The sequence below is a fragment of the Convolutriloba macropyga genome, chromosome 5 (genome assembly GCF_964194025.1).
Source record: "Convolutriloba macropyga chromosome 5, txConMacr16.3, whole genome shotgun sequence".
Taxonomy (NCBI): domain Eukaryota; kingdom Metazoa; phylum Xenacoelomorpha; order Acoela; family Convolutidae; genus Convolutriloba; species Convolutriloba macropyga.
Window position 1 is genome coordinate 38556648 of NC_134472.1, and position 25273 is coordinate 38581920.

The 25273-nt window shown below is 38.8% G+C and overlaps 2 protein-coding genes across 2 annotated transcripts in view; one reads left to right on the forward strand and one right to left on the reverse strand.

Annotated features, from left to right (window-relative positions):
- The window catches only part of LOC142339384 (SAP domain-containing ribonucleoprotein-like), a 162673-nt gene that overhangs the window by 80345 nt on the left and 57055 nt on the right, over window positions 1-25273 (reverse strand). The window lies entirely within an intron of this gene.
- Window positions 8106-25245, forward strand: LOC142339380 (general transcription factor IIH subunit 4-like). The gene is made up of 2 exons (XM_075389388.1): window positions 8106-9730; window positions 24782-25245. The coding sequence occupies exons 1-2, from the start codon at window positions 8564-8566 to the stop codon at window positions 25136-25138; spliced, it is 1524 nt and encodes a 507-aa protein (XP_075245503.1). The 5' UTR covers window positions 8106-8563; the 3' UTR covers window positions 25139-25245.

Sequence of the window (25273 nt, forward strand, 5' to 3'; positions counted from 1 at the left end):
TTTTGCCGAGGCTGTTGGCCTAATGATCAATGTTGGGAAGACAACGAATTTGCGAGTTAAATGCGAAAAACCGGGAGACAGTGTACCCATTGCTCAAAAGAACGTGGAAGTTCTGACAATTACCCTCAAAGGCCGTTTTGTGACTCTCATTGAGGCCTAAAACCAATCCCGACTACTCATTGGCGGGGAGGTGCTGGTCGGCATGAAGAAGAATGCGGGCTGGTTCAAGAGACTAGCTGGTGAGAAACTGAGATTGAAAAGTTCAGCGGAGGCTGAGCTGGTGACAGTTAGCAGCGGCGAGAGGTCAGTTGTTGCTGATCTAGTGTCTACGGAAAATAACAGATCATCTGCGGTCTCTGATGACGAGAGTTGTGTATGTTTAGGTTGTAGCCGTCGCCTCGACACTGCAAGAGGCTGCAAAGTGCCTGAAGCCAGATTCTGCAAGTCTAAGAATTCAAAGAGTGTCGAAGAGAGCGCGTCAAATTTGTTGGGCTAGAGAAAAGCCTCACTTGTCAGAAGTGCACTGGTCAATTCGCGACCGTGAAAGGCCGACGAAATCACGGGTCACCATACTGCGGCAGAGAAAAGGCTGTAAGATATCACATCTTCTCTTGCAATGTCCACGATCGAGATGGAGTGGAGTTCGAAAATGTAGAAGCTTTCATGTATCTCGGTTCTTTTGTGAGCTTGCAACATGGTGACCTAAAGGATATCAGTGTCAAGCTGGCGGAAGGGAGACAGCGATTTGCGAGCTTTCAGAATCCTTGGAAGAGCAAACAGCTTAGTATTCCCCTCAAATGCAAGTCATACAGAGCTCTCGTGTTATCAGCGGTCTTACATAGCTCTGAAACGTGGACCATGAATAAATCAACGCAACGGAAACTTGAGAGCTTTCACTCAAGTTGTCTGCGAAGGATACTGTGTTTCTATGTTTTTCATACCTGGAGAGGGTGACAAATGAAGAAGTACTGGCTAGATCTAGTATGTCGACATTTTCTGCAATGATCATGATTAAACGGTTGAAATTGTTTGGCCATGTCCTGAGGATGAATGACGATCGTGTAACGCTCCGAGCTTTCACCTGGGAGCCAACAGAAAAGTATTCTTATGCTAAACGAGCTCCAGTGGGTCAACGCAAAATGTGGCTGGATCAACTTGAAGAAGATTGCTCAAGGAACAACATGAGCTACATCACCTTACGACAGAAAACGAAAAAACAGTCTAAATCCCGCTTCAACGGTTTTGTCGAACAGCATTTACTGGATTAAAAAAAAGCCAAATAAGCTCAAACTTATATGCATTTTATTAACTTGTTTGTACTTATTGTCATTGTTCCTTTATTTCTTTTTGGAATTTAAGTGTTCAAACAGTAGTAGTAAGTAGTAGTAGTAGTAGTAGTAGTAGTAGTAGTAGTAGTAGTAGTAGTAGTAGTAGTAGTAGTAGTAGTAGTAGTAGTAGTAGTAGTAGTAGTAGTAGTAGTAGTAGTAGTAGTAGTAGTAGTAGTAGTAGTAGTAGTAGTAGTAGTAGTAGTAGTAGTAGTAGTAGTAGTAGTAGTAGTAGTAGTAGTAGTAGTAGTAGTAGTAGTAGTAGTAGTAGTAGTAGTAGTAGTAGTAGTAGTAGTAGTAGTAGTAGTAGTAGTAGTAGTAGTAGTAGTAGTAGTAGTAGTAGTAGTAGTAGTAGTAGTAGTAGTAGTAGTAGTAGTCGTAGTAGTAGTAGTAGTAGTAGTAGTAGTAGTAGTAGTAGTAGTAGTAGTAGTAGTAGTAGTAGTAGTAGTAGTAGTAGTAGTAGTAGTAGTAGTAGTAGTAGTAGTAGTAGTAGTAGTAGTAGTAGTAGTAGTAGTAGTAGTAGTAGTAGTAGTAGTAGTAGTATTAGTAGTAGTAGTAGTAGTAGTAGTAATAGTAGTAGTAGCAGTAATGAGTGGAGTTCGAAAATGTAGAAGCTTTCAAGTATCTCAGTTCTTTCGTGAGCTTGCAACATGGTGACCTAAAGGAAATCAGTGCCAAGCTGGCGGAAGGGAGACAGCGATTTGCGAGCTTTCAGAAGCTTTGGAAGAGCAAAAAACTTAGTATTCCCCTCAAATGCAATTTATACAGAGCTCTCGTGTTATCAGTGGTCTTATATAGCTCTGAAACGTGGACCATGAATAAATCAACGCAACGGAAACTTGAGAGTTTTCACACCAGTTGTCTGCGAAGGATACTATGTTTTTCATATCTGGAGAGGGTGACAAATGAAGAAGTACTGGCTAGAACACTTATGTCGACACTTTCTGCAATGGTCATGATTAAACGGTTGAAATGGCTTGGCCATATCCTGAGGCTGAATGACGATCGTCTAGCGCTTCAAGCCTTCACCTGGGAGCCGACAGAAAAATATCGATATGCTAAACGAGCTCCAGGGGGTCAACGCAAGACGTGGATGGATCAACTTGAAGAAGATTGCTCAGGGAACAACATGAGCTACATCACCTTATGACAGAAAGCGAAATAAGAGTCTAAATCCCGCTTCAACAGTTTTGTCGAACAGCATTTCCTGGATTAAAAAAAAGCCAAATAAGCTCAAACTTATATGCATTTTATTAACTTGTTTGTACTTATTGTCATTGTTCCTTTATTTCTTTATGGAATTTAAGTGTTCAAACAGTAGTTCTAATAGTATTAGTAGTAGTAGTAGCAGTAGTAGTAGTAGTAGTAGTAGTAGCAGCAGCAGCAGTAGTAGTAGTAGTAGTAGTAGTAGTAGTAGTAGTAGTAGTAGTAGTAGTAGTAGTAGTAGTAGTAGTAGTAGTAGTAGTAGTAGTAGTAGTAGTAGTAGTAGTAGTAGTAGTAGTAATAGTAGTAGAAGAAGAAGAAGAAGAAGAAGAAGAAGAAGAAGAATAGACTTCAAGGTAAGTTCCCTGGGTGGTCTACCCCTTTTGCATTCAAGGTGTTGCAGTTTTCACATCTGCATAATAGTCTCCATGTGCATTTGCTTTCTCGTTGTACTTTTTTTAAAGAAGTTCACATAAATGTCAGATAGAGTCCATTTGTTGGGTTTTGTGTAAAAGATAGGACAAGCGCAGATAAGTCAGTTGTAGAGTCTGTTAGTTCGTACGAAGAAGTTTTCATCGGTCTTTTGCAGCCTGGTTTTGTCTATTGGTAGCTCACCTCCTTGGAACTGTCTTTTGACGTCATAGCCACTTTGTAGATTTTTCAAAATCGCGATGTGATATTTTTCTGGAGCATGGCAAGCAGCAATAGCACATCGTGCATTTCAATGTTGAGACAGAGTGGTAGGAGTTTAAAATGTCTAATCTCTCGTAGTAGCCTTTGTCAGGCCCGAGAATCCACCGAGTGACCAGCTTTTGGACTCTTTCTATTTTCTCAGAGTTTGCTTTGTTTGGCATATATGTCTGAGAAGCAAAAGTTACTATGGGCACTACGTAGCCGATGTAGGCGTTTAGTTTTGTGAAGATTTAGGAATTCTGTGAGAGACTGCTTGATCTGAAACAGGGCATTCATCGTTTTGCTTGCCCGGGGGCTGCAGTTTTTGTACCAAGAGAGGTTAGCTTTCACTGGCACTCCTAAGTCAAGTCGACTTATGACAGTGGCGAGGGATTTATTCATCAGAGTAGCTTGCAGGTTATCTCTCAGACTGAGAAGTGTTGATTTCTTCATGTTTGGCAGCATTTTGTTTGAGGTTTACTATTTTTCAATCTGGTTTGCTACGTTGTCCAGCTGATCCTGCTTCAGTGCAAAGGCCTTGAAATCATCTGCGTAGCCGTAACTACTGATGTCCATTAGTGATTTAGAGAGATAGTTAATGGAAACCAAGAATAATAGGTGGCCCAGGTGGAATCCCTGTGGGACATCACTTGTTACTGCTTTCAGTGACAATCTGTTATTTTCAATGCAAACAAATTGCTGTCTCTTTGTCAAATATGATTTATGAATAGATTGTAGAGAGAAGTTTTCCTCCATTGCCAAAGTTTCTGATTTTCTGTAACAAATTATTATTGGGAACAGTGTCGAAAGCTTTGGCAAAATCGAGATATAAAACTGCAATTTGGTCTGTGTCTAACTGGTCATTGTGGTCGTAGATCAAGTCGAGAAACAACAGAAGTGGGGAAACTCGTTGACTTTTGTTTTTGAAATCCGAATTGGCTTTCTTGTAGTGTATCATTGCTGTGGTTATAGATGGCGTCAAAGCGAAAAACAACAAAGTAAACTTATAGATCTGTAGCAGATGATATCTGTTTTGTTGACCTCTTTGAGGGTCGGCGCTACATGGCAAATCTTCTGGGCGTCAGAGAATGTACCTTTGTTCTGGCATGTTTTGGAGATTTGAAATAAGTTTTCCTCCATTGCCAAAGTTTCTAATTCTCTGTAACAAAATATTATGGAGAACAGTGTCGAAAGCATTGACAAAATCAAGATATAAAACTGCAATTTGGTCTGTGTATAGCTGGTTATAGTGGTCGAAGATCAAGTTGAGAAACAACAGAAGTGGGGTACTTGTTTACTTTTGTTTTTGGAATCCGAAATTGTTTTCGTGTAGTGTATCATTGGTGTCGTTATAGATGGCATCAAAACAAAAAACAACAAAGTAAACTGATAGGGCTGTAGCAGATGATATCTGCTTTGTTGACCTCTTTGAAGGTAGGCGCTACTTGGCAGGTCTTCCAGGCGTCAGAGAATGTAGCATTGTTCAGGCATGTTTGGAAGATAAAGATGAACGATTTACTGACGTTTCAAGAAATGATTTAAAAATAAGATTTCCAATTGTGTCGAGCACCATGGAGTTGTTTACGTCTAATTGTTTCAAAATTTTTTTCACATAAATTTGATCTATGGAAAATTGGTTCAGGTTTCTTTGCGCAAGAGAGGTGATGGGGTTCATTTGGCTGTTTGCAAAAACACTAATGAAGTAGTCGTTGAAAAGTTCGCAATTCTCGTTGTTATTTATCAAAATATTAGAGCTGCTACTCGACTTGCAGAAACTCATGCACAATCTGGTTTTTAATGGCTTTTTGTACAATTTCTTGCTTTGATTTTTGATTGTCTGTGGCAGTCCTCTCGTTTCTGTATACATTGCATTTCACTAGGAAGTTCGAGGCAGTCGTGACATTCTCTGTCAACCAGGTCTCTCAGAGACAGAGGACGTTGTATTTTGAGTTAAGGAAACAGTTCAAAAATTTTAGTCTTCTATTGAGTTCTAGGGTGCTTCGGGTGTTGAATGATAGCACTTTCAGTTCATGTAGTCAAAAGTTTCTTAGCTGTTTTGTACTCTACTAAACCGTTACATATTGTTTTGCTACTTCCCTACAGGGAGATCCATTGTTTTCCTTGTAACACTTCGAGTATCAAGTTTCTCACACGAATGGCGCTCGAATCAAAGCCTTGATCAATGAAGTTATTTTTTTGAGACATTTGTTTTCTTTTTCAGGATCTTCTTTCGACAGTTCAGGACTGTAGTCTTTGAGTATACTTTGAGTTCTTTGTATTTTTTAGTTTTTCAGCTGATTTGAGAATCACGCTCTTGCTCAGAGCACTTTCTTTATTGATGAGCAGCATGAGTTCTTTTCTGAGCGTTGAATTTTCCAACGCTTACTGCTTTCACCAAATTTTTGTCCTCGAATTCCAGGTGATCAAGTATTTTGTCGATAGACGATAGGTCTTCCTGAGTCCTTGCAAGAACAGTTTCTGCCCTTACTATCAGGGATTCCTCGAATGCGGATTCCTAGGGTTGACTTGGGAACCGTGAAGGAGGTGACAGTTTTTCTTGGTGGCACGTTTCCAACCGTTGCTCGTTAACTGGATGGTTGCTCTTTAATTGCTTTCACATCATTCTGAACCTGAGTGATAAGTTCCCTTGGTATTTCCACATTGCCGGCTAGGGCTTTCATCTGTTCCTGAAGGTTGTTCAGTTGATTTTCCAATTTTTTACTCTGCCCTTGAGCAGTTCTAGTAAATAGTTCGTTTCGCTTCTGTTTGCAGTCGTTACAGATGTGGAATATGTTTTCATAGAGTTTGATGAGGACTTTCATGTCTTCTTCGGCCAACAGAGTGCATTCTCGAGCGAGGTGTAGTACCTTGTTGCATGCAAAGTACAAAAACTTGGGTCCTTCAATCTTCTTGCCGCAGGTGAGTCATGTGTCGCGGATATTGGTTCTGTTGACCATTCTGGAATGTTTGGGTTAATTCAAGGAATTAGTGGAATGACTCAGGAAATTGGGTCCCTCAGATTTTCGAAATATCAATTCGGCCCTTGCAAAGACAACTAATATCAACTTAGGAGATTGGACCGTAGTTCAAGTCTATCAAGGTGGTTTTTAACCCTATGAATACATAATGGCAAACTTTGGGAAAAAAATTGCTGATAGTTAACTCACTTTCATAGTGATTGTAGCTGACGCAGGTGCGCGTGGGGGTAGCCTTCCCGCCACAGATGATGAGCTGGGTTCCCTCGCTGTCTTTCTCCGAAGTAAATCTTTCTTTCACAATGTCATTTTTGATCAGGCGCTTAAGGTTTTTCAGACCGTCCAGCGTGAGATGGACAGCGTATTTCGAGACGTCTTTTTTGCCAATGCATTGACCAGCTCCCTGGAATTTCTAGTCAGAAGATTTACTTAGCTATTGAAGGATTGTCTTGACCTCCGTAGTTCTCTCCAGCTTCTGATGTCGCTGTGGGATAACCATTACAAACACTTCTTCAGCCAGAGTGGCAGTCACGTTTGCTGGGTCTCTCAGATCTTCGGCGATATTTTTGGATGTTCGATCAGTTGTTGTACTGCCTTTGTTGAAGCAGTCGTTCGCACGGATGAAAAATATGATGTGTACTTCTTCACTGAATTAGGAAGTCTTGGCAATTCATTATTCTACCTCCTGGGAGAGAGAGAACGTTCAGTAAACCGCTCTTCAATTCTACGATTTCTAATTCTTCTGTGTGTTTAGAGATTCGTGGCTGCTTTTGCTGGACTTGAGAGTCTGAGATGAGGAAACTGCTTTCGGCTTTCCTCAGGGTGTGGAATCTCATTTACTGCTTCAATACCTAGTGGCAAATCAGTAGTTAATGATAATAAATGTTAGGGTCACCACGGCTACCCTCAAATTCAGTTTATCTGAAAAACACTTTTTAATCCATATTGACATTACCAGTATTGTCATACCAGTTTTCACATTTTTCGCATTCAACGGCCTTGCTAATTCGAGCCACTTTTTCATGACAGTCGGGTCATCTTTGTTTCTCAGCACTTAGTTTACCTTCAAAAGATTTCATTCAAAAATTGGTCAAAATAACGCAGGTATCCCCACTGCCTTTAGGAGCTTAAGTGTCAGGTGTCAGCTTATGTGTCAGTTTCAGGAGCTTAAGGATTCAATATCGTTAGTGGTGTCAGGTGTCAATTGAGTAAAGACACCGCGGGGCAACTTCAATGGCTTCATACGGCGTCATAAGTATATAAACTTTTAACATCCAGCGGTAGGATTTGCTCATTCCCCTCCATGGTTTTAAGTTTTTGCCTTGCTTTCAGACTCGGAAATTTTGATATTAGCTCCCGGCACCTTTTCAAAAAGTGAAGGCAAAGAATTGATTAAGTTGTGATAAGGACTTGCCCGGAATTGATAAAAAACGGCGCATTGGTCGGTTTTTTGTGAACGTTTGCAAGCTGGTTGTGCGCCTGTTGTTCATAGTTCTTAATAAATTTTATCTGAGATGAGATCTTGTTTTTCATTGTTTTTCATTTCGAGTAAAGTTCCGTTTATATCTTTTTTTCTTTAAGAGTTGAAAAACTAAAGGAATTTGACTAGCCGCCCCTGAGTTTCACCGACTACCCTTTAAGAGCGCGGGCCTTTTTGGGATCTATTCTGTTTCCCCCCCCCCCCAGTGTTTTTTACGCCCCCAGTTACAAATTTTATGCTGTTATAAGTTATATAGCACGTTACTATGTAAAAAAATAGCACGTGAGCTTGGGGGCGTAAAAAATATAAGCTTACTAAGCTGTGGGCCAAAATAGAATAGATCCCCTTTTTTTAATTGACGGCTTTTATGGTTTGAAGGGCGATTTTTATTTTTGTTATATTGGACAAACCAAAACCAGCCCCTTTGCGCGTCATTTGAGAGGCTTTTGCCTGGCGGTAATCCGATCCATAAATTTCAATTTTGCGCAATATCTTATTGTTTTGTAGACTGCTATGCTGTCGGGTACTATCTCCAGACTTATTGTTCTATACCGTAGTACCTGTGCTCATAAGCTGCTGAGAGCCTACCCAGCATCAATTGTGAACTATCGATGCCATAAGACTGTTGGAAAACTACACCCTCGATGTCCCTTCTGTAAGCTTATTTTCAAAAACGGAATTTGGCAGATTGATTGTAGTGTACATGGACGACACAAACAGAGGCTCAAGTATCCGAGGCGGTATTATCCCTACAGAATCTGATTTCAACTTTGCACAATGTTGACAAACAATTTATCTTGCGTATAAATTTGTTTTTGAGCTTTTCGACTTCATAAATGTCATTCGATGATATCGTGTGAATCGTTTCTAACGATGCAAACTGACTTACACATCTTTTTCAGTTCACGATGATCAGAAAGAAAGCTGATTTGCAGATTCGCTCTGTCATTGATTTACTTCAGTCGTTGCATAGTCAAGTTCTGACCTATCTTTATGGGCAGCCAGCTGTCTGTATCATACTATTGCGAGAACTATCACTTGAAGAGCAGACTATAATAATGCGGCTGCTGTTCGTCGATCAGCCGTTCTCAGTAGCTGGAGTAAATGCTTGGTTTTTGGCATCATCTGAACAGGCGAACCATGGGGTGGATTTCAGTCAACTGCTCAGTTTAAAAGTATTTTCCGAATGTAAAACATCTGTTACACCTACAGTAGTAATGAATGACGATTTTCGAACGAGTCTAAAATCTGCATTGGGTGGGCTGGGAGCCCCATGGGATCTGCCCACTTTGCCCCCAGATCCGAAAATTCCCCAGAAGACAGTGGCAAACCTCAATGCATATGCAATTGAGAGATGGGAATCTTTGTTACAGTTCATGGTTGGTTCTGAGGGAAGTCGAGAGAAATTGAGCGACGAGACTATTGGAATCCTGCAAACGTGCGGCCTCATTGAATTGGATCTCACGGAATCTCCAAAGCCATCCCTTACGGCAAGTGGTTTTCAATTTCTGCTACAGGAAACCTCAGCTCAAGTATGGTACTTCTTGTCTCAATACTTCCTGAAATTAAACGCGAGAGATCCTGATCGTTTGACGGAGTCGCTTACATTTGTGTTGCAAATGTCTCAAGCTCAGTTAGGTAGGGAGTATTCAAGCGAAAATCTGTCTGATACGGTGATGAACTTCATTCAGTTTTTAAGAGAACTTGGGCTAATTTATATGCGCAAGAGAAGAGACGGCCGGTTTTATCCAACAAATTTGGCAGTTTCATTTACGAGAGGTTCGCATGCAACCATTAGCCTTGGTGACCGAAAAGATATTTCCAGGTACTTCGAAGGGGAAAGGAAGTCTCGCAACAGAGACGGGTTCATCGTTGTTGAATCAAACTTCAAAGTGTATGCGTACACAGACTCAGATCTGCATGTAGCGTTAATCGCAATGTTCAGCGTAATATGTTACCGTTTTCCTGGTTGCCTTTGCTGTGTGATTACCAGAGAAAGTATTCGACAGTCACTACAGATGGGAATTTCTGCAGACAAAATTTTGCACTACCTATTATCGCACTTACACCCGCAGGTTAGTTTGTTTCAATAACAAACGTTCCCCAGTTTTTAAACATTTGAAAGAACGCTTATAATATGCGAGAGCAAGCAACAATCTTACCACTATGTTACTAATGTGCGTTGTGTCATATTTTTTCGGGGCGTTCATTCACCTCAAGCGTTTCTTGAAACCAGGAACTGTAAATTAAAGTGACCACATGGTTAGCATTATATGCTGACAATAAGCATCAATATTTTCGATCGCTACTTCATCATGATTTTCATTGATGCCAAAATATATGATACCATATTGAAATTTCTGTTAAAACAGATTTCGGTTAAAGAATGTTGAAAAAATTAACAAAACAGTCTTGCGGCCTTTTTAATGCGATTTTTTGCTTGACCGATTTTTCGTCTGACGCTTTTGACTTCCTCCTCAAAACTGGCTCAACAGGTAAAGCCCGGAGGCCATTAAGTGGCTAAGCACCTTTCTAAGAGCCTTACGCTTTACTAGTCTCTAAGTATGCGATTCACCAAAACTGTTGAGCAGACATGAAATCATTGTGAAGAAGGGTCGTTCTTCCCCATCCCTCAGCACCCCTCCGCCCCTCCTCAGTCCATTCCCACTTACATTTCCCGTCCACTCTCCGCGACCTGCCAATTTGGACCCCCTCCTCGTCCAGCAGTTCCCATCCCACTCCGTCATCGGCCAGCCCCCCCCCCCCCCCACCCCAACTTTGAGACCCCACTCCTAATCCCTTATCCTCTAGAATCCTTAAGCTAGCTGGCTACTTTCGTTGCGTTCATTGTGTTGCGGTCAAAACTAATATTTTAAATTTTTCATATCAAATTATTAGATCGTTTTATGATGAGTATATAGCTATGCCCTCTAACGGCAATTCTCATCTATTAGAGCGAGCATTAGTGTAATTGGAGTCAAGTTGTATGACTTTTGAGTTACGAAATTCAAGTTATTTTCTTAAAGTTTTGCAGAAAATCCTAAGGAAATTACAGCCAAGAAAGGTTTCTAAAGCTTTAAACGAACCAGAACGTGCGTAAAGATATTTTTAGTTTTTCACTACTAATATCAGCCGTAACATTAATGGTCCGTATTTTCCCCGGACATTTAAAAAATAATATTTGTTGTTTATTTTCAAAATGTTCAAGAAGTCGACAAAATCTCAGAAGAGTGCCAAGAAGTCGATGCCTTCTTCATCAGAACAACAAGCATCTTCCCAACAAAAAATCATCATTCCATTCAGACGTGGCCGTCAAGAGCACTCTTTGGACTTGGTTAATTTGAATCAGAAGTATGACCAACTCAGAAGAAAAAGAGAAGAGTTGATACGATTGTTGAAAGGAAACTATAGTCTTGCTCGAGCTAGATCTGAAGTTGACGCATACTTCGAAGAAGAAGACAAGTTACTCAATCAGAGTAAAGTACAGGCCAAAAACGGTGGGACTGGTTGCTCTGAGGTAACAGAGAAATGTATTGACTACAGAAGTCGTCTAACGGATCACAAATGCTACATTTTGAATCTTTTCGATCTAAAGCAGCAGCATCAGAAAACAGAATGGTTTCGTTTGGAGAAGTTTCAGTCTACACATTCACTACATTGGCAGAAGATGCTCCAAATGCAGCAGTTCTAACGGACAGTACTCCTCAGGACAATGGCGTAAACCTTGTGAGCAGTGGCTCACAGAAAGAGAAAAGCGACAGCCCGACTCAAAACACAAGTCAAGTGGGTAAATCTGGTAATTACTCATTGGAGAACAAGCTTGCAAGAGAGGAGGAGAAGAGATTGCTAAAGCTCCAGAAAATTGAAGAAAGACAGGAGAAGGCCAAAAAGAAGGCCAACATCAAGTCCAAAAAGCTTCAAATGGAGTTTGAAAGAAAGCAAAGAGAGCACGAAGAACAGATGAGACAAGTTGAGGAAAAACTTCAACTTCGCCTGATGGAAGCCGAATTAGAAAGTTCTTCTGGAGAGACTTCTGACAAATCTAAACAATCAATTGAAACAGAGTCTGATGACGAATTTTCCCCGGAAGAACTTCACGAGGAATGCGATGAGTACGCAGAAAACCTCAAAGTTCAACTGCCAGAAGTGGAGCGTCCATCAAGTTCTTTTTTAAAGACAGATAGTTATTCGAGTCGTTTATCAAAGTATCGACAGCAGTACAGTTCAGGAGAAGATATCGAAAATCCATTTGAGCAGCAAACAAGAATTCAAAGTACACCTCTGGGAAGCAGAGATAGACGATGTTCACCTGATAGATACGCCTATTCAAATTCATTCTTGTCTCCAAGGGACAACGGTAATGGTATCTTTTCAACACCAACCAACAATAGTAACAGAAGTTTGCCAAAATTAAAACTGCGCGAAATTGATGGTAATCCATTGGATTGGCCTGAATGGAGTGGAATGTTTCTGTCTACAATACACAGCAGCAGTATTAGCCGAGACGAGAAATTGAGCCATTTGAAGACACTGCTTGTTGGAAAAGCAAAACGAGCTGTCAATGGAATGGGCTACTCTGGAACAATGTACGATCAGGCTTGGAACACACTGCAAGGAAAGTTTGGCCAGCCTCATCACATTGTTTCTTCACAACTTGCCAAAATTCAGAACTTCCCACAGGTTAGATTTAGCAACGTATCATCCTTGATAGAGTTTGCTGATACGGTATCAACGTTTTTGAACATTCTACAGCAATTTGGGTACTCGAACGACTTGTTTTCTTCTAGTAACCTTGATATTGCGGTCAGTAAGTTGCCGTTAGATACAAGCGTCGATGGCTTGCCTTTATAGAGGCCCCAACCAAAGCAAGACGAATACCAAATCTGGTCGAGTTTAATAATTGGTTGCAAGAAGAAGCGCAAGTACATGAGCGATTGGTTCATTGTGCGCCTACATCGTCAAAATTCGAAAAACAGACGAAAGTTCGGTAAGAAAACTGATTTCAAGAAAAGTCCAAAGCCCAGCGAGTCAGCCTTCAGTTCAAATGACGATAAAACTCGGACCGAAAACAAATGTCCTATCGAAGGTTCAAATCATAGGGTCTGGAACTGTAATAAGTTCAAGAACATGAAAATAGATGAACGATACAATGTCGTTAAAGAAAAGAAGCTATGTTTTTGTTGTCTTGCTGATAACCATGCAGCAAAAGACTGTCCAAGGAAAAAAAATTGTGGCGATGATGGCTCTGAGAAAACCCATAACAAGTTGCTTCACTACAGGAAAAGGTCGGAAAACTTGAAACCCATTAACAAGACAAGTGACTAATTTAACCAGCAATGTGGAGTCAATCAGAGGTTTAATGCAAATAGCACGTGTCAGAATCTTCGGAGATGAAGGACAATTCGAAGATACTCTTGCTGTTTGTGACACAGGGTCTGCTCAGACGTGGGTGGATGAAGACTTGTTAGAAAAGCTTGAATTACGTGGAGAACCAGTGTCGTTAAATGTTACTGGAATTCACGGCACACAAATTACAACATGCAGAGCGGTTCAGGCTACAATTGGGGCGGCTAACTGTATGCAGGACAAAGGAAAGCTACTCACAATTCACAGACAAAAGAACTTGGAAATTGGAACAAGCGGTTACAATGTCCAGGAGATGAAAGAAAAAAGTATCCCTACTTGAAGTGTGTGGGTTTCAAGCAGATCGATTTGAAGAAAGTTGCGATCATTCTAGGCCAGAATGCTTATGAACTGATTCGACCCGTCGAATACAAAAATGGCGGTGAAAACAAACGGTGGGCTATTATGTTACCACTTGGATGGACAGTCAGTGGTCCAGTTCCAATTAATCAGCTAAAACTCAGCGCAGCGTGTCATGTAGCCAACGATGGCGACATGAAACTAGCTGAAGTTATCAAGAAGTGGTGGGATATGGAGTCCTACGGAACACTTAAAGTTGCCGACAAGAGAACAAAAGAAGACAAACTAGCCACCGAGACTCTAAATTCAACGATCAAATTCAACGGCGAACGATATGAAGTTGGTTTTTTATGGAACGGTGAACAAGCAGCTTTATCCAACAACTTTTCATCAGCATTGGGACAACTTCGAGGGTTGCAGCGTCGATTACAGACAGACGAATTGCTTAAAGTGAAATATACAGAAACAATTAGATCTTAGTAAAGGATATATCTCAATTCTTTCTAGCAGCGACTTGGCAGCAACAATCAACCAACAAGTCTGGTATGTACCACATCACCCAGTTTTGAATCCTCACAAACCCGACAAAGTGAGAAGAGTATGTAACGCAGCCAGCAAATTTCGCGGGACAAGTCTCAACGACATGCTTTTAGCAGGTCCGGATTTGCTAGCCAGTCTGATGGGAATCTTGGCACGATTCCGAGAGAACCGATATGCTTTGAGTGCCGATATTGAAGAAATGTTCCTTCAAATTGAAGTCAGACCGGAAGATCGAAAGTTTCTACGGTTTCTATGGTCCGATGAAAATGACCAATTAGTAACGTATCAGTACAATAGACATATATTTGGCGCTAAATCGTCTCCAACTTGTGCAAACTTTGCGCTACAAAGATGTGCAACGGACAATGCTGAAAATTCAGATCGAGCTAGTGACATAGCATGCCATAACTTCTATATGGATGATCTACTTGTCTCGCTGCAGAGTCGGGAAGAAGCTGCTGACGACAAAGCAGAATTAATTGCTCTTTTAGCAAAAGGTGGTTTCAAACTAACTAAGTGGGCTACTAATTTTGATGAAGATGAAGTACAGGACAAGGCCCTGACGATTCTTGGATTAGAATGGAAAAACAAAATCGACACGCTGAAAGTATGCAGAGGTTTACAGTTTAAGCCTGAAAACTATTGGACCCAGCGAAAAGTGCTATCAATTGTCTCTAGCGTTTTTGATCCTTTGGGATTTCTGGCTCCATTTGTTATCCGTGGAAGAATAATCCTGAAAGGCATATGGCAGACAAGAGGACAACAATGGGACTCATTTATCGACGAGAACCTCAGTGATCAATTCTCGGATTGGGTCGGAGAATTGAATGCAGGTGAAGTGTTTGAAGTCAGCAGATGGTATGAAACGTCGAGCTAAAACATTCGAAATGAGTTGCACGTTTTCGGTGATGCTTCAGAGGACGCATTTTGTGCGGTTGCATATCTTGTAACAGAAAACGATCAATCAGAGCGTAAAGTATCCTTTATCATAGGAAAAGCCAGAGTTGCACCTGTAAAGCATCATACAATTCCAAAAAATTGAGCTCATGGCAGCATTAACCGGGAATCGACTGAAAGACACAATCATGAAGGAACACTCAATTCATTTCCATAAAGTTTTTATGTGGTCTGATTCTACAACAGTTATACAGTGGATAAGATCGAGCAACGAGAAATAGCCTACTTTTGTTGCAAACAGAGTAGCATAAATGCTCGACACTTCAACTGTGGACGAATGGCACCACGTGGAAGGTGCTAAGAATCCAGCCGACCTTGGAACAAGAGGTCTCAGCTTCGATGACATAGCCAACAGTAATTGGATCAAGGGTCCAGATTGGCTGCTACAACCGATCTTGTTAAACGAAGATAATCAGCTTCCAGCAGAGCAGGATATGAATGTTCAAGTTTACGTGGCAAACGAAGTAATTGGTGTTGTCGATTGGAAACGATACAGCCAATACAACCGACTGAGGCGAACAATTGCTTGGATTTTATCTCTTGCCAGAATGAACTCTGAAGTGCATTCACTGCTAGAAGAAGCTGCACAACTGATTTGGAAATTAGTTCAGCTGGAAGTCTATTCTAAAGAAATTGATGACTTGAAATCCAAGAAAACAGTTTCTTCAAACAGCAAAATTGTTTCCTTATCTCCATTCATTGATTCTACCGGTGTCCTGAGAGCAAAAGGACGACTGAGGAGAACTAGTTTACCATTCGAGACAAAACACCCAGTTATTTTGCCTCGCAAACATAGAGCAGTCGAATTGTTTTTGAGCTATCAGCACAAAATTTTTCATCACGAAGGGGTGGAGTATGTTCGGAACGAAGTACAGAAGAAATTTTGGATATTTGGATTAAGAAGCGCGCTGAGAGCAGTGAAACACAATTGTGTATCATGTCGACTGTTTACTAGCGGTAAAACTCCACAGATGAGTGATTTACCTACAGACCGAGTAACGAATAATGTCCGATCATTCACAAATACCGGTGTCGATTATTTCGGACCGTTTGAAGTAAAGATGTTCAGACGTACAATAAAGAAGTGGGTGTGTCTCTTTACCTGCTTGAGTGTTAGAGCTGTTCATCTGGAACTGGTTGACAGCTTGGACACTGAAGCTTGCATTGGTGCTGTTCATAGGTTTATTGCAAGAAGAGGTCAACCTCAGTCAATAATCTCTGACAATGGAACAAATTTTGTTGGTCGGCTAGAGAGTTCAAGGAAGCCTTCCAGGAGCTCAGGAAAGACGAAATAGCAAGTAGACTGGCAGAGGAGAGCATCAAGTGGACCTTCAATCCTCCTGCAGCTCCTCACTTTGGAGGTGTATGGGAACGTCTTGTGAGGCAAACAGAGCTTATGTTCTCGGCAAACAGAGCTTAACTGAAGACAGACTTCGCACAGTACTCTGTGTAGTTGAGAAGTTAATGAACAACCGACCACTTACGGTTGTTAGTGGAGATGTCACCGATTTACAGCCACTGACACCAAACAACTTTCTGATAGGTCAAATTAGCATTAATTGGCCAAATGCGTTGTTTTGAACTACTGCGAGTTACAGAAAGCTGTTCAGAGATCAACATAGCATCCTAGTTGCCGTATGGAACCGTTGGATGTCTGAGTATTTGCTAAGCCTACAGCAGAGGACGAAGTGGGCCAAGGAAGAACTTATCGAGCCAAAAACTGGTGACCTGGTTTGGATAGTCGATAAGAATGTGCATCCATTCAACTTCCCGTTAGGAAGAATTCAAGAAGTTCATAAGAGTGACGACCAAATAGTCAGATCAGCGCTAGTAAAAACTACAACGGGTAGCTACAAAAGACCTATTGTGAAGTTGATCACTGTAAATAGTGACCTCAAGTGATGTTTTTTTTTTGGATTTGTGACCAAAAACTGGGCCGGCTATGTAGCGGTCAAAACTAATATTTTTAATTTTTCATATCAAATTATTAGATCGTTTTATGATGAGTATATAGCTATGCCCTCTAACGGCAATTCTCATCTATTAGAGCGAGCATTAGTGTAATTGGAGTCAAGTTGTATGACTTTTGAGTTACGAAATTCAAGTTATTTTCTTAAAGTTTTGCAGAAAATCCTAAGGAAATTACAGTCAAGAAAAGTTTCTAAAGCTTTAAACGAACCAGAACGTGCGTAAAGATATTTTTAGTTTTCACTACTAATATCAGCCGTAACACATTGGTTGTTTGTCAGCAGTTCGGTTGACGTAGGTTGGCGATTTTCGTATTTCGAGTTCTGCTGAACGATTTTTTGTTTCGGAAGATCTCTTTGAGGTCTTTTTTAAGGGGTTTTCGATTATGAGCAAAATATAATGATCGTTTTGCTGATTCCACTTTATTGGTAATTTGGTAAATCTGTTTTGTTATGTCGAATCATTCTGAATGATTATACTAAAATGCGTGCACATATTTGGCCCGAGAGTTATTTTTGAAATGAATGGATTTTCAAATCTAGAGTAGCATTTAATACAACATTCTAAGATCACTTTTTCATTGGATTTAACTTAATTTGAACCGGAGGTCTGCACACATCAAAGCTTTTCGGATCATCACCTGATTCAACTCAATTGGAGAGTAAAAGAAAAACACTTGCTCTTTTAAGAGATACTAAGTTTGCAAAGGATCCAGAAAAAGTTAAGCGCTATTTTGGTGAACTAGACAAAGAGTTTGCATTAATGAAGAATAAATAACAATGTGTACTACTTATTCAAATGCATTCAATACTTTTAGCAGCGTGTTTTTAGATGTTAGATTTGCTCCAGTAAGAACGCTGCGTTGTGAGAAACCAAAACAGGCAAAATGATCCAGCTACAAACTGAAGAATCTTAGAAATAAGAAAAGTTTTGATAGCAGAAAAATGGAAAAATAGTGATAACAATGCTTGGTTAGAAGAATACAAAATATTAAGAAAAAATTTCGACAAACTGTTTTTGCGGCCAAAAGTTTTCAATGTAAACAGGTTTAGATCTTGCCTCGGTAATTAAAGACTAGTTTTAAAATTGCTAAGTGAAATAAGCGATGAAGTTATGAGCAGGTCCAGGGAACTTGTACTGGAAACCGTCATTAACAATTTTGATCAGGGCAATGCAAGACAACGCAATTGCATTTAATAGTTTTTTTTTAATATTGTATTTGAAATCAACAAACATTTCCTTGCTGAAAATGAACCAGAAGCTCCAACATAACGAAAGTTAATATTTCTTTTCAAAGATACATGGGAGGAAGTTAAAGTAATAATATCCAGTGTAGATAATGAGTCATCCTCCGGTGAGGGTTTTAGTAATCTTTTCATAAAATTGTCAGCTTCAGTAACTTTTGATTACGTTACCTTTTTAATCAATCTTTCCTTCAGCAGTGGCGAATTTCCGCAGGAGCCTAAAAAACCCGAAATCTTTCCTTTGCACAAATAGGGCTCTAAGAATGATAAACATAACTACAGACGTATTTCACTACTTATTGTTTGAAGCAAGATTTTTGAAAGTAATTTTAATCGGGCATTCTCTCACCTCGAAAGATTTTCTTTGTTTTGGACTCCGAGACAATTCGGATTCCGAAAAAAGCACAATACTGTTGATGCACTTGCTGAATTTACTGAAAGTTTGCGATCTGATGCAAATTGTGGAAACATTGACCTTTTCTTGGAGCAATCTTTTTGATACATTTGATCACAATATGATGATAAAGTAGTCATTGTTTCGTATCAGAGGAAACGCATTTGAATGGTTTGATGCATACCTCAAGCATAGAGTAATGCGTGTTCATTTGAATCGAGTAATATTTTGCTGGGAAGAACTTAAATGTGGTGTGCCACAAGGACCTGTTCTTGACCCTCTTTTTTCACTATTTATTTAAACGATTTTCCCTTTGTTTGTGGAAAGCATGTTATTCTGCTTGCAGACAGTACGAATCAAAGTGCTGTAGGAATGCAGGCAATTGCAAGATTTCAGAATATTAGCAAGTGACTTTATTCAAATAAATCAGTGGTAAACTTAGATAAAACCGTAAAGATTGATTCCAATACGGCAGCAAATGCTTCACACAATTTTGACCCGGGGATTAAAAAGGAACCAGTTTGTAAGTGTCTCTGAGTACCTGTTGATTCTAAGGTATCTTTTGTCAGCCATATTGAGGAGATAAAGGGAGGTTCAGTAAGCAATGTGGTATTATTGCGAAGCTGAGACATTTTGTGCCTCAGGGAGCTGTTAAGGCATTACTATGAATCAAACATTAGGCGTATTATTCACTGTGAAGTTTCAGTCTCTGGCTTTTGTAGTTATTCTGCGCTCCTTACAATGAAGTTCATTTACTGCAAAAAATTTGATTCATCTGAGGACATTTTCTGTAAGCACTCCATATTTACTGTTTGGCATGCACGTTTATGAATTAATAAAATTTGCTTTGAAGGCAATCAGTGGTCTTCATTGTGAAATTTTTCGTAATGACATAATTGTAGTATTGTCCTTAGAAAGAGAGTCGAGAGTTTGTGCGAGTAGATTACTCAAACAAACTTTGTGTAAAAAAGAATAGAGCGCTGTTCAATCAAATTTCGAGCATCAATACTGTACAATCAATTGTAAACCCCTAGGAATTGTTCCGGCGGACTTTGAACCGAAGACGCCTATCGAAATTTGTTTTTGGCCACAAGGTGAAGGGTTCCTTTTCTGTTTACAATGACGAACTTGTTAGATTTGTTTTTAATGCTGAACTTTTGTTTCACAATGTATATCTTTCAAACATTAATAAGTTGTAAGTTGGAGTTGTAATTTTAATTTAGGTTGTGTATAATATCCAACTCTTGGGTAGACTGAGAAGTTGGTGTATATAACCGCATTGTCTGTCCCCTCCAATGTAATATGATAATTTGCTGTACTGTGTACATATTTTTCTATTGTAGAAAATTTATTTCTCCCGTTAGCAATGATTTCCCTTCTCTTGTTTTTCACTTTCATACAGTTAGAGTTTCGTCTTTGTACTATGAGTTATAAATGATGGTTTTACAAGTTTCATCTTTGTACTTTGAGTTATAAATGATGGTTTTACAGTCAAGGGGTTGTTTCCCTTTGTAATTTGTGAGATATAGTAATACTTTTTTCTTGTATATTCAGTCATTTTCTTAGTGATACTTTTTTTTCTTGTATTTTCAGACATATCCAGAAAAAATCTTCGAACAATCTGAACGATTTGTGATTATGGATGCTGGATAAACAATAATCTTCAGACTAATAATTAAACGAATTTATTATTTTAAAAAAGTCATGAAAACAGATATTGCAGAATTCTCCCTAAAATTTTGTTTCCTTTTAAAAGTTTTTGGTACCTTATGCAATAAGATGAAGGCGCAGTTGACAATATTGAAGTCGCAAACAAGAATTTTATGCGTTGTTTAATGTTAAATATTAACAGCCGCGAAGCGATAGCGGCTCTTATTGGGGACATCGTTATTTTTTTACAATTCTGAGAATTTGAATTGTATTGGGGCGCTGTCTTTTTTAAGATCTGTTTCCACATTTTAATTATTTTGGATAAGTCAAATTGGATAAGCGATTTTGCTCACGCCGAAACAGGAAGTGCAGCGAAAAAGCGAGTGTGAAGAAATTCTCTCACAGTCCCTACTAGGTCTAGTCTTTTGTTTAGTCAATGAAAATTCTTTGAATTGTACGTCAGGACTTGCCCGCTATGTTTTTTAATTCGTCGTCTCCATCGATGGTTCTTACGGCCTGACGTCTTGGAATTGACTTCATTGACTTAAGTGACTTCTACTGCTTTGCAGTTAAAATTTTTTTGCGTGACTTACCTCACTCAAAAATGTCTTCTGAACTCACTTATGGAACATCAAATTTTACAAACATTTACTAGTTAGAGATCAATAGTGCGCATCTAAGTAGTGCCAAATCTATATGCCCTAATTCTTGAGTATTAGTCTTGAGTTTTTGATTTCGAATATTAATTTTGAAAAAGCTCTTTTAGAGCTTTTTCCTTATAGACCGTACGTGTCATAAAATTGACAGTCCGAATCTAACCCAAAAAGTCTAGTGGTCTATTAAAGGACTGTTGATCAATCTGTTTGTCTTATTTCTTTAGTTGTTTCAATTCACGGGAGGCCACATGCGTCTATCGCGGCTATTTTCCCGCAATATGCTGGCTGTTTTTCGTTATTCGTGCGGTGCTCAAAAGTATGGAAAGCTCTGTTTTCGGAAACACCATACGTCAATGGTGACAAATAGGCAAACAAAAAATAATTGGAATGGTGGACAGTAGTGTCTATCATCAGCTATAGATTGCTCTCTGGTTTAATGAAAATTGGATTAAAATAATCCAGAAAAAAAACGAGAGATTCGATATAAGTTAACTTGAATATTAACTACAGATTAAGATTGACTCTCCTTGGTCGATGCATTTTGAGTTGCATGATCTGCTACTTGTAATCTCCTGAATCAATGGCAACTATAGCATCAAATTTTCCCATAGGTTGAAACGCGCTAAATACTGAAGGAACGACGAAGGGCATAATGAGCTGGTTAAAATACTGAAAACTCAAAACGAAAATGGCGGATAAGAATTTTTGAAAAGAGCAAGTGATTTGCTAAATCTAATTAGAAAAATTCATACATGGGGTTGCTAAGTAGTTTTTTTACCTTGGGAGTGATTTTTTACAATCCAAAGAATTTGGATTGTATAGGTGCTCTGTCTATTTTTTGTAAGATGTTTTCACACATTTTTCAATGACTTTGAGCTTCTGAACAGCTCGGCGGGCATTAAGTTGCAATAGAGGACCTCAGCTGGCCTTAGTAACCTTAGCTTAAGGTGCTTAATGTGCTGAAACTGCTGTAAGGTCTAATTTCAAGGTGAAAAGGTTAGTTTTCGCTGTTTTTGAGCCCTGAATGCAGCAACTTTTTTCTTGTTTGTCAATTTTCTTGAATTTTTGTAAATTTGGTTATTTCAAAGTTCGGTCATTGTTTATTTGGCTATTATGCTATATCTTTTTGATAATGTTTTTGGTCTGTTTTATTTGTTTATGTCAACTTTAACACCAGAGTCAAAGCATTTTTCACTAAATTATTTAAGTTTTCAAGGCTTGAAATGGGTTTTTAAAAGGATAGAATTGTGTTTTATTAAAACAAAACTCACTGATTGTGGTTTTTGCTTCTGCTTGTTGGTGTCCAGAAAAACATCTAAAGAATTTCATTTTGTGTTTTCATTTTTTTTTTTTACTGTTTTTGTATAACTCAGTTCTCGTTAACTTCACAACCGGAATATCTACGAGAAATTCCGTTTTCATAATACTCATTTTGGGTCAAAAATTTATTAGTTGGAAGTTTCTGTTCAATTCTTTGGATTTTAATTCAGGCTGTTTTTTTAAATTTTGTAAGATGTTTTTACACCTTTTTCCATGACTTAGAGCTGTCAAAACGGGATAAGCAGGTAAAGCTCTGCTGATATTAATATGCATTAGAGGCCCTTAGCTTGTAGTGGTGCAATTGCTGGCGCAATGAAGGCCTTAATTCAGGGTTAAAAGGTAATAGTTTTTGAGCCAAAAATGTGCATTTTCACGTTTTTTTAAATCATTTTCAAGTTTTTGTTTCATCAGTCCTTAAATGGCGTTTTTCAAAGTTGATAACGGTCTTTTGCACGACAAATACTTTTTCTGAGCGTTTTGTGAGCTATATGTTTTTTACTGCAAAATAAACACGCAAAAAGAAAGGGTCAGTTAAATTTTCAAATTTCGTCTTAAAAATGGGTTACTGGAAAGATTCGAGAGAACGGGGCAATTAATGTTATTTCTTGCAAAGTGTTTACTGGACATATTCAAGAGAAAAAAAATGGCTTTGAATATATTAATCGGTTCTTAATTGGTTTTTTACAATCCAAAGAATTCTGATTGTATTTGTGCTCTGTCATTAAAAATCTCTCTGGTACCTTTGAAAATGGGTTAAACAGGTAGTGCCAAGCGGGAATTGAGTTTCATCAGAGGCCCTAAGCTGGTTTTAGTAGTTTTTGAAGTGCCCAGAGTGCTCAACTTGCTGAGAGGGCTTAAATTCAATGTGACAAGGTCATTTTTGTTGTTTTTGAGTCCAAGATAGTCAATTTTAAATGTTTTTTTTGTCTTTTTAAAGTTTTTTATTGGATAAGTGTCACAATAACGCTTTCCAAAGTTCATAAAGATCAGTTGCGAGCCATGTCTGTTTTTTTGGGCTTTATAACTTTGTAATGCAAAAACAGTGATAGTAATTTTTGCGATGTTTGTCGTTATTTTGAGTTTTTCAATCTTTAGGGGTAAGGGAAACCTTTTTAGAGCTTAAAGGTGGTTTACTGGATGGTTTCTGGAGACAATGGGATGTTTCTGAAACTATCATTATCAAGAAGTTTAGCGGCGTTTCTTTACAGTCTGCAATTTTTGTCAAAATTTTGAAAATTTTTATTTTTGGTTTATGCCCTTTAGGGCAATTGAATTTTTTGAGAGTTTAAATTTGGTTTACTAGACAGTGGTTAGAGGTGAAGCAATGGTTTTAAAGATTTTAATGTCCAATTTTTGTCGTCTATTCAATGAAATTTGCAGTTTTCATCAAGTTCTTTTTCGTTTTTACAGTCTTTCAATCTATAGGGAGCAATGGAACTTTTGAGTTTGGCGATGAATTACTTGATAATTTTAGTGACAATGAAGTACTTTTTAAGATCATAGCTTCTTGAATTTTAGAGACGTCAATAAAATTTGCAGTTTTTTTCAGTTTATAAAGTTTTTGTTAACGTTTTTCGATCTGTAGTGTCCATAGAGTTTTGAGGTCGTTGCTGTGTCTATACATTAACTTTAACTTTACAATTTACATGTTGAAAGTTTTTAATGCCATAAGTTCTATCGGATCTTACTAACTTCTCAGTGATTATTAAAAAGAAGTGACATTTCTTTTCCGGTCTATTTCTGATTCTTTTTGAGACTGCAGATCTACGAAGCTATCGCGGCTATCCTCTGGCAATCTTTCAGCTATATTTATCAGGTTGAAAACAAAATTTGTTTAAGCTGCTTGAGATAGAAATTAAGAGATGACATCAGTACACAAAAACTTTGAGGCACGTTGCTAGTATGTCATTTTGTTCCCCTCACAATATTTTGCTGTTGATTTATTTACTTCCACATCTGTTGGAACCATGTGCGCGCACACATTACCTTGTCAGGTTTTGGCATATGATACCCTTTCTGATTTTTTGATGAAGTGGTGGGAAAGGAGATGATGATTGTTTTTTTTTGTAGAAGAGCTTGCAGTATTTTTTGAACATTTTTCCAAAATAAATTTTTCCAGGATGATGGAAATGCTTAGGGCCTGAGGACTAATTTTTTATCAGCGCATGATGTGATGCACGTCCCGAAATTGAGGACATTTTATGCAAGAATTTTTGAAGAATTACGAATTTTAGAAATTTAAGTTTTTAAGCTTATATGGAATGCCAAACGGCATACATTGATTAGCTTAAGTTATATCGACGTGCACTTGGTCAAAACTTAGGAGCAAGTGAAAAAATGGGAATTTTTTGTTTTTGGAAATAAAAAATTCTACACTAAATTAAATAAAAAATTCATTTTTACACTTTGGTAAAATAGAGTAAAATGGAGTAATGGAGTGACTTGAAATGCTAGTTAAGGCTCCTTATGATGCCAAAAGTGAAAAATCACCATTTTTGGATAAGATTTAAATAACTATAATTCTTGTTTTTTGAAACTGGCCAAATTATTTGCAACTCCGATAAGTTGAAAAATGTTACCGCAAAAGCATTCCCAAGGAACGGACTGTGAGGGCCCCGACCACATGGTTCAGTTTTTGCATTGCCAACCTGTCGGCCACCAAACGTAAGTGAAAAAGTTCTTGTATCTGTTTAGGCAGGAAACGAGTTCCCGCCAACAGTTGTAGACCAGTTGTATTTATGGGAAATGGAAACGGGGAAGATGACCTTCACTCCAGGAGTTCTCTATTCAAATTTCCTATCCCACGCCCAATTTCAATTCCTTCACCAGTACGCAGTCAGTTTACCTTCCCAATCTGGACATTGCAAATCCCAGAGTGCTGGGAGCAGTAGTGACCAGATACAAGGAGTACCTCAAGATCCCTCAGATTTGGTAGCGGGTGGTGTTTTGTATGCGAACAGCACACGTCGAATGATGGTGGTCGATGAAGCTAGTCATGAGCCGGTAAAGAAACACTGGAAGGCCAATAAGTCACGCTTCGAAGCTTCGTGACCTGAAATTTGACATGATCTCATTGGCTGTTATCTTGATTTACTCTATTTGTTTTGAATTGATTGTTGCATATTAAGATGAGATATTTATCTGATTAGTGCTCCCTATTTTAATTATTAAGGGTTTGGGCGTGAT

Excerpts from the sequence above, each read along its gene's own strand:
- LOC142339380 (XM_075389388.1), top strand. The coding sequence starts at position 8,564 with ATGATCAGAAAGAAAGCTGATTTGCAGATTCGCTCTGTCATTGATTTA. Across the intron at positions 9,731-24,781 it reads TATCGCACTTACACCCGCAG|GCAGGAAACGAGTTCCCGCC; the intron begins GTTAGTTTGTTT and ends GTATCTGTTTAG.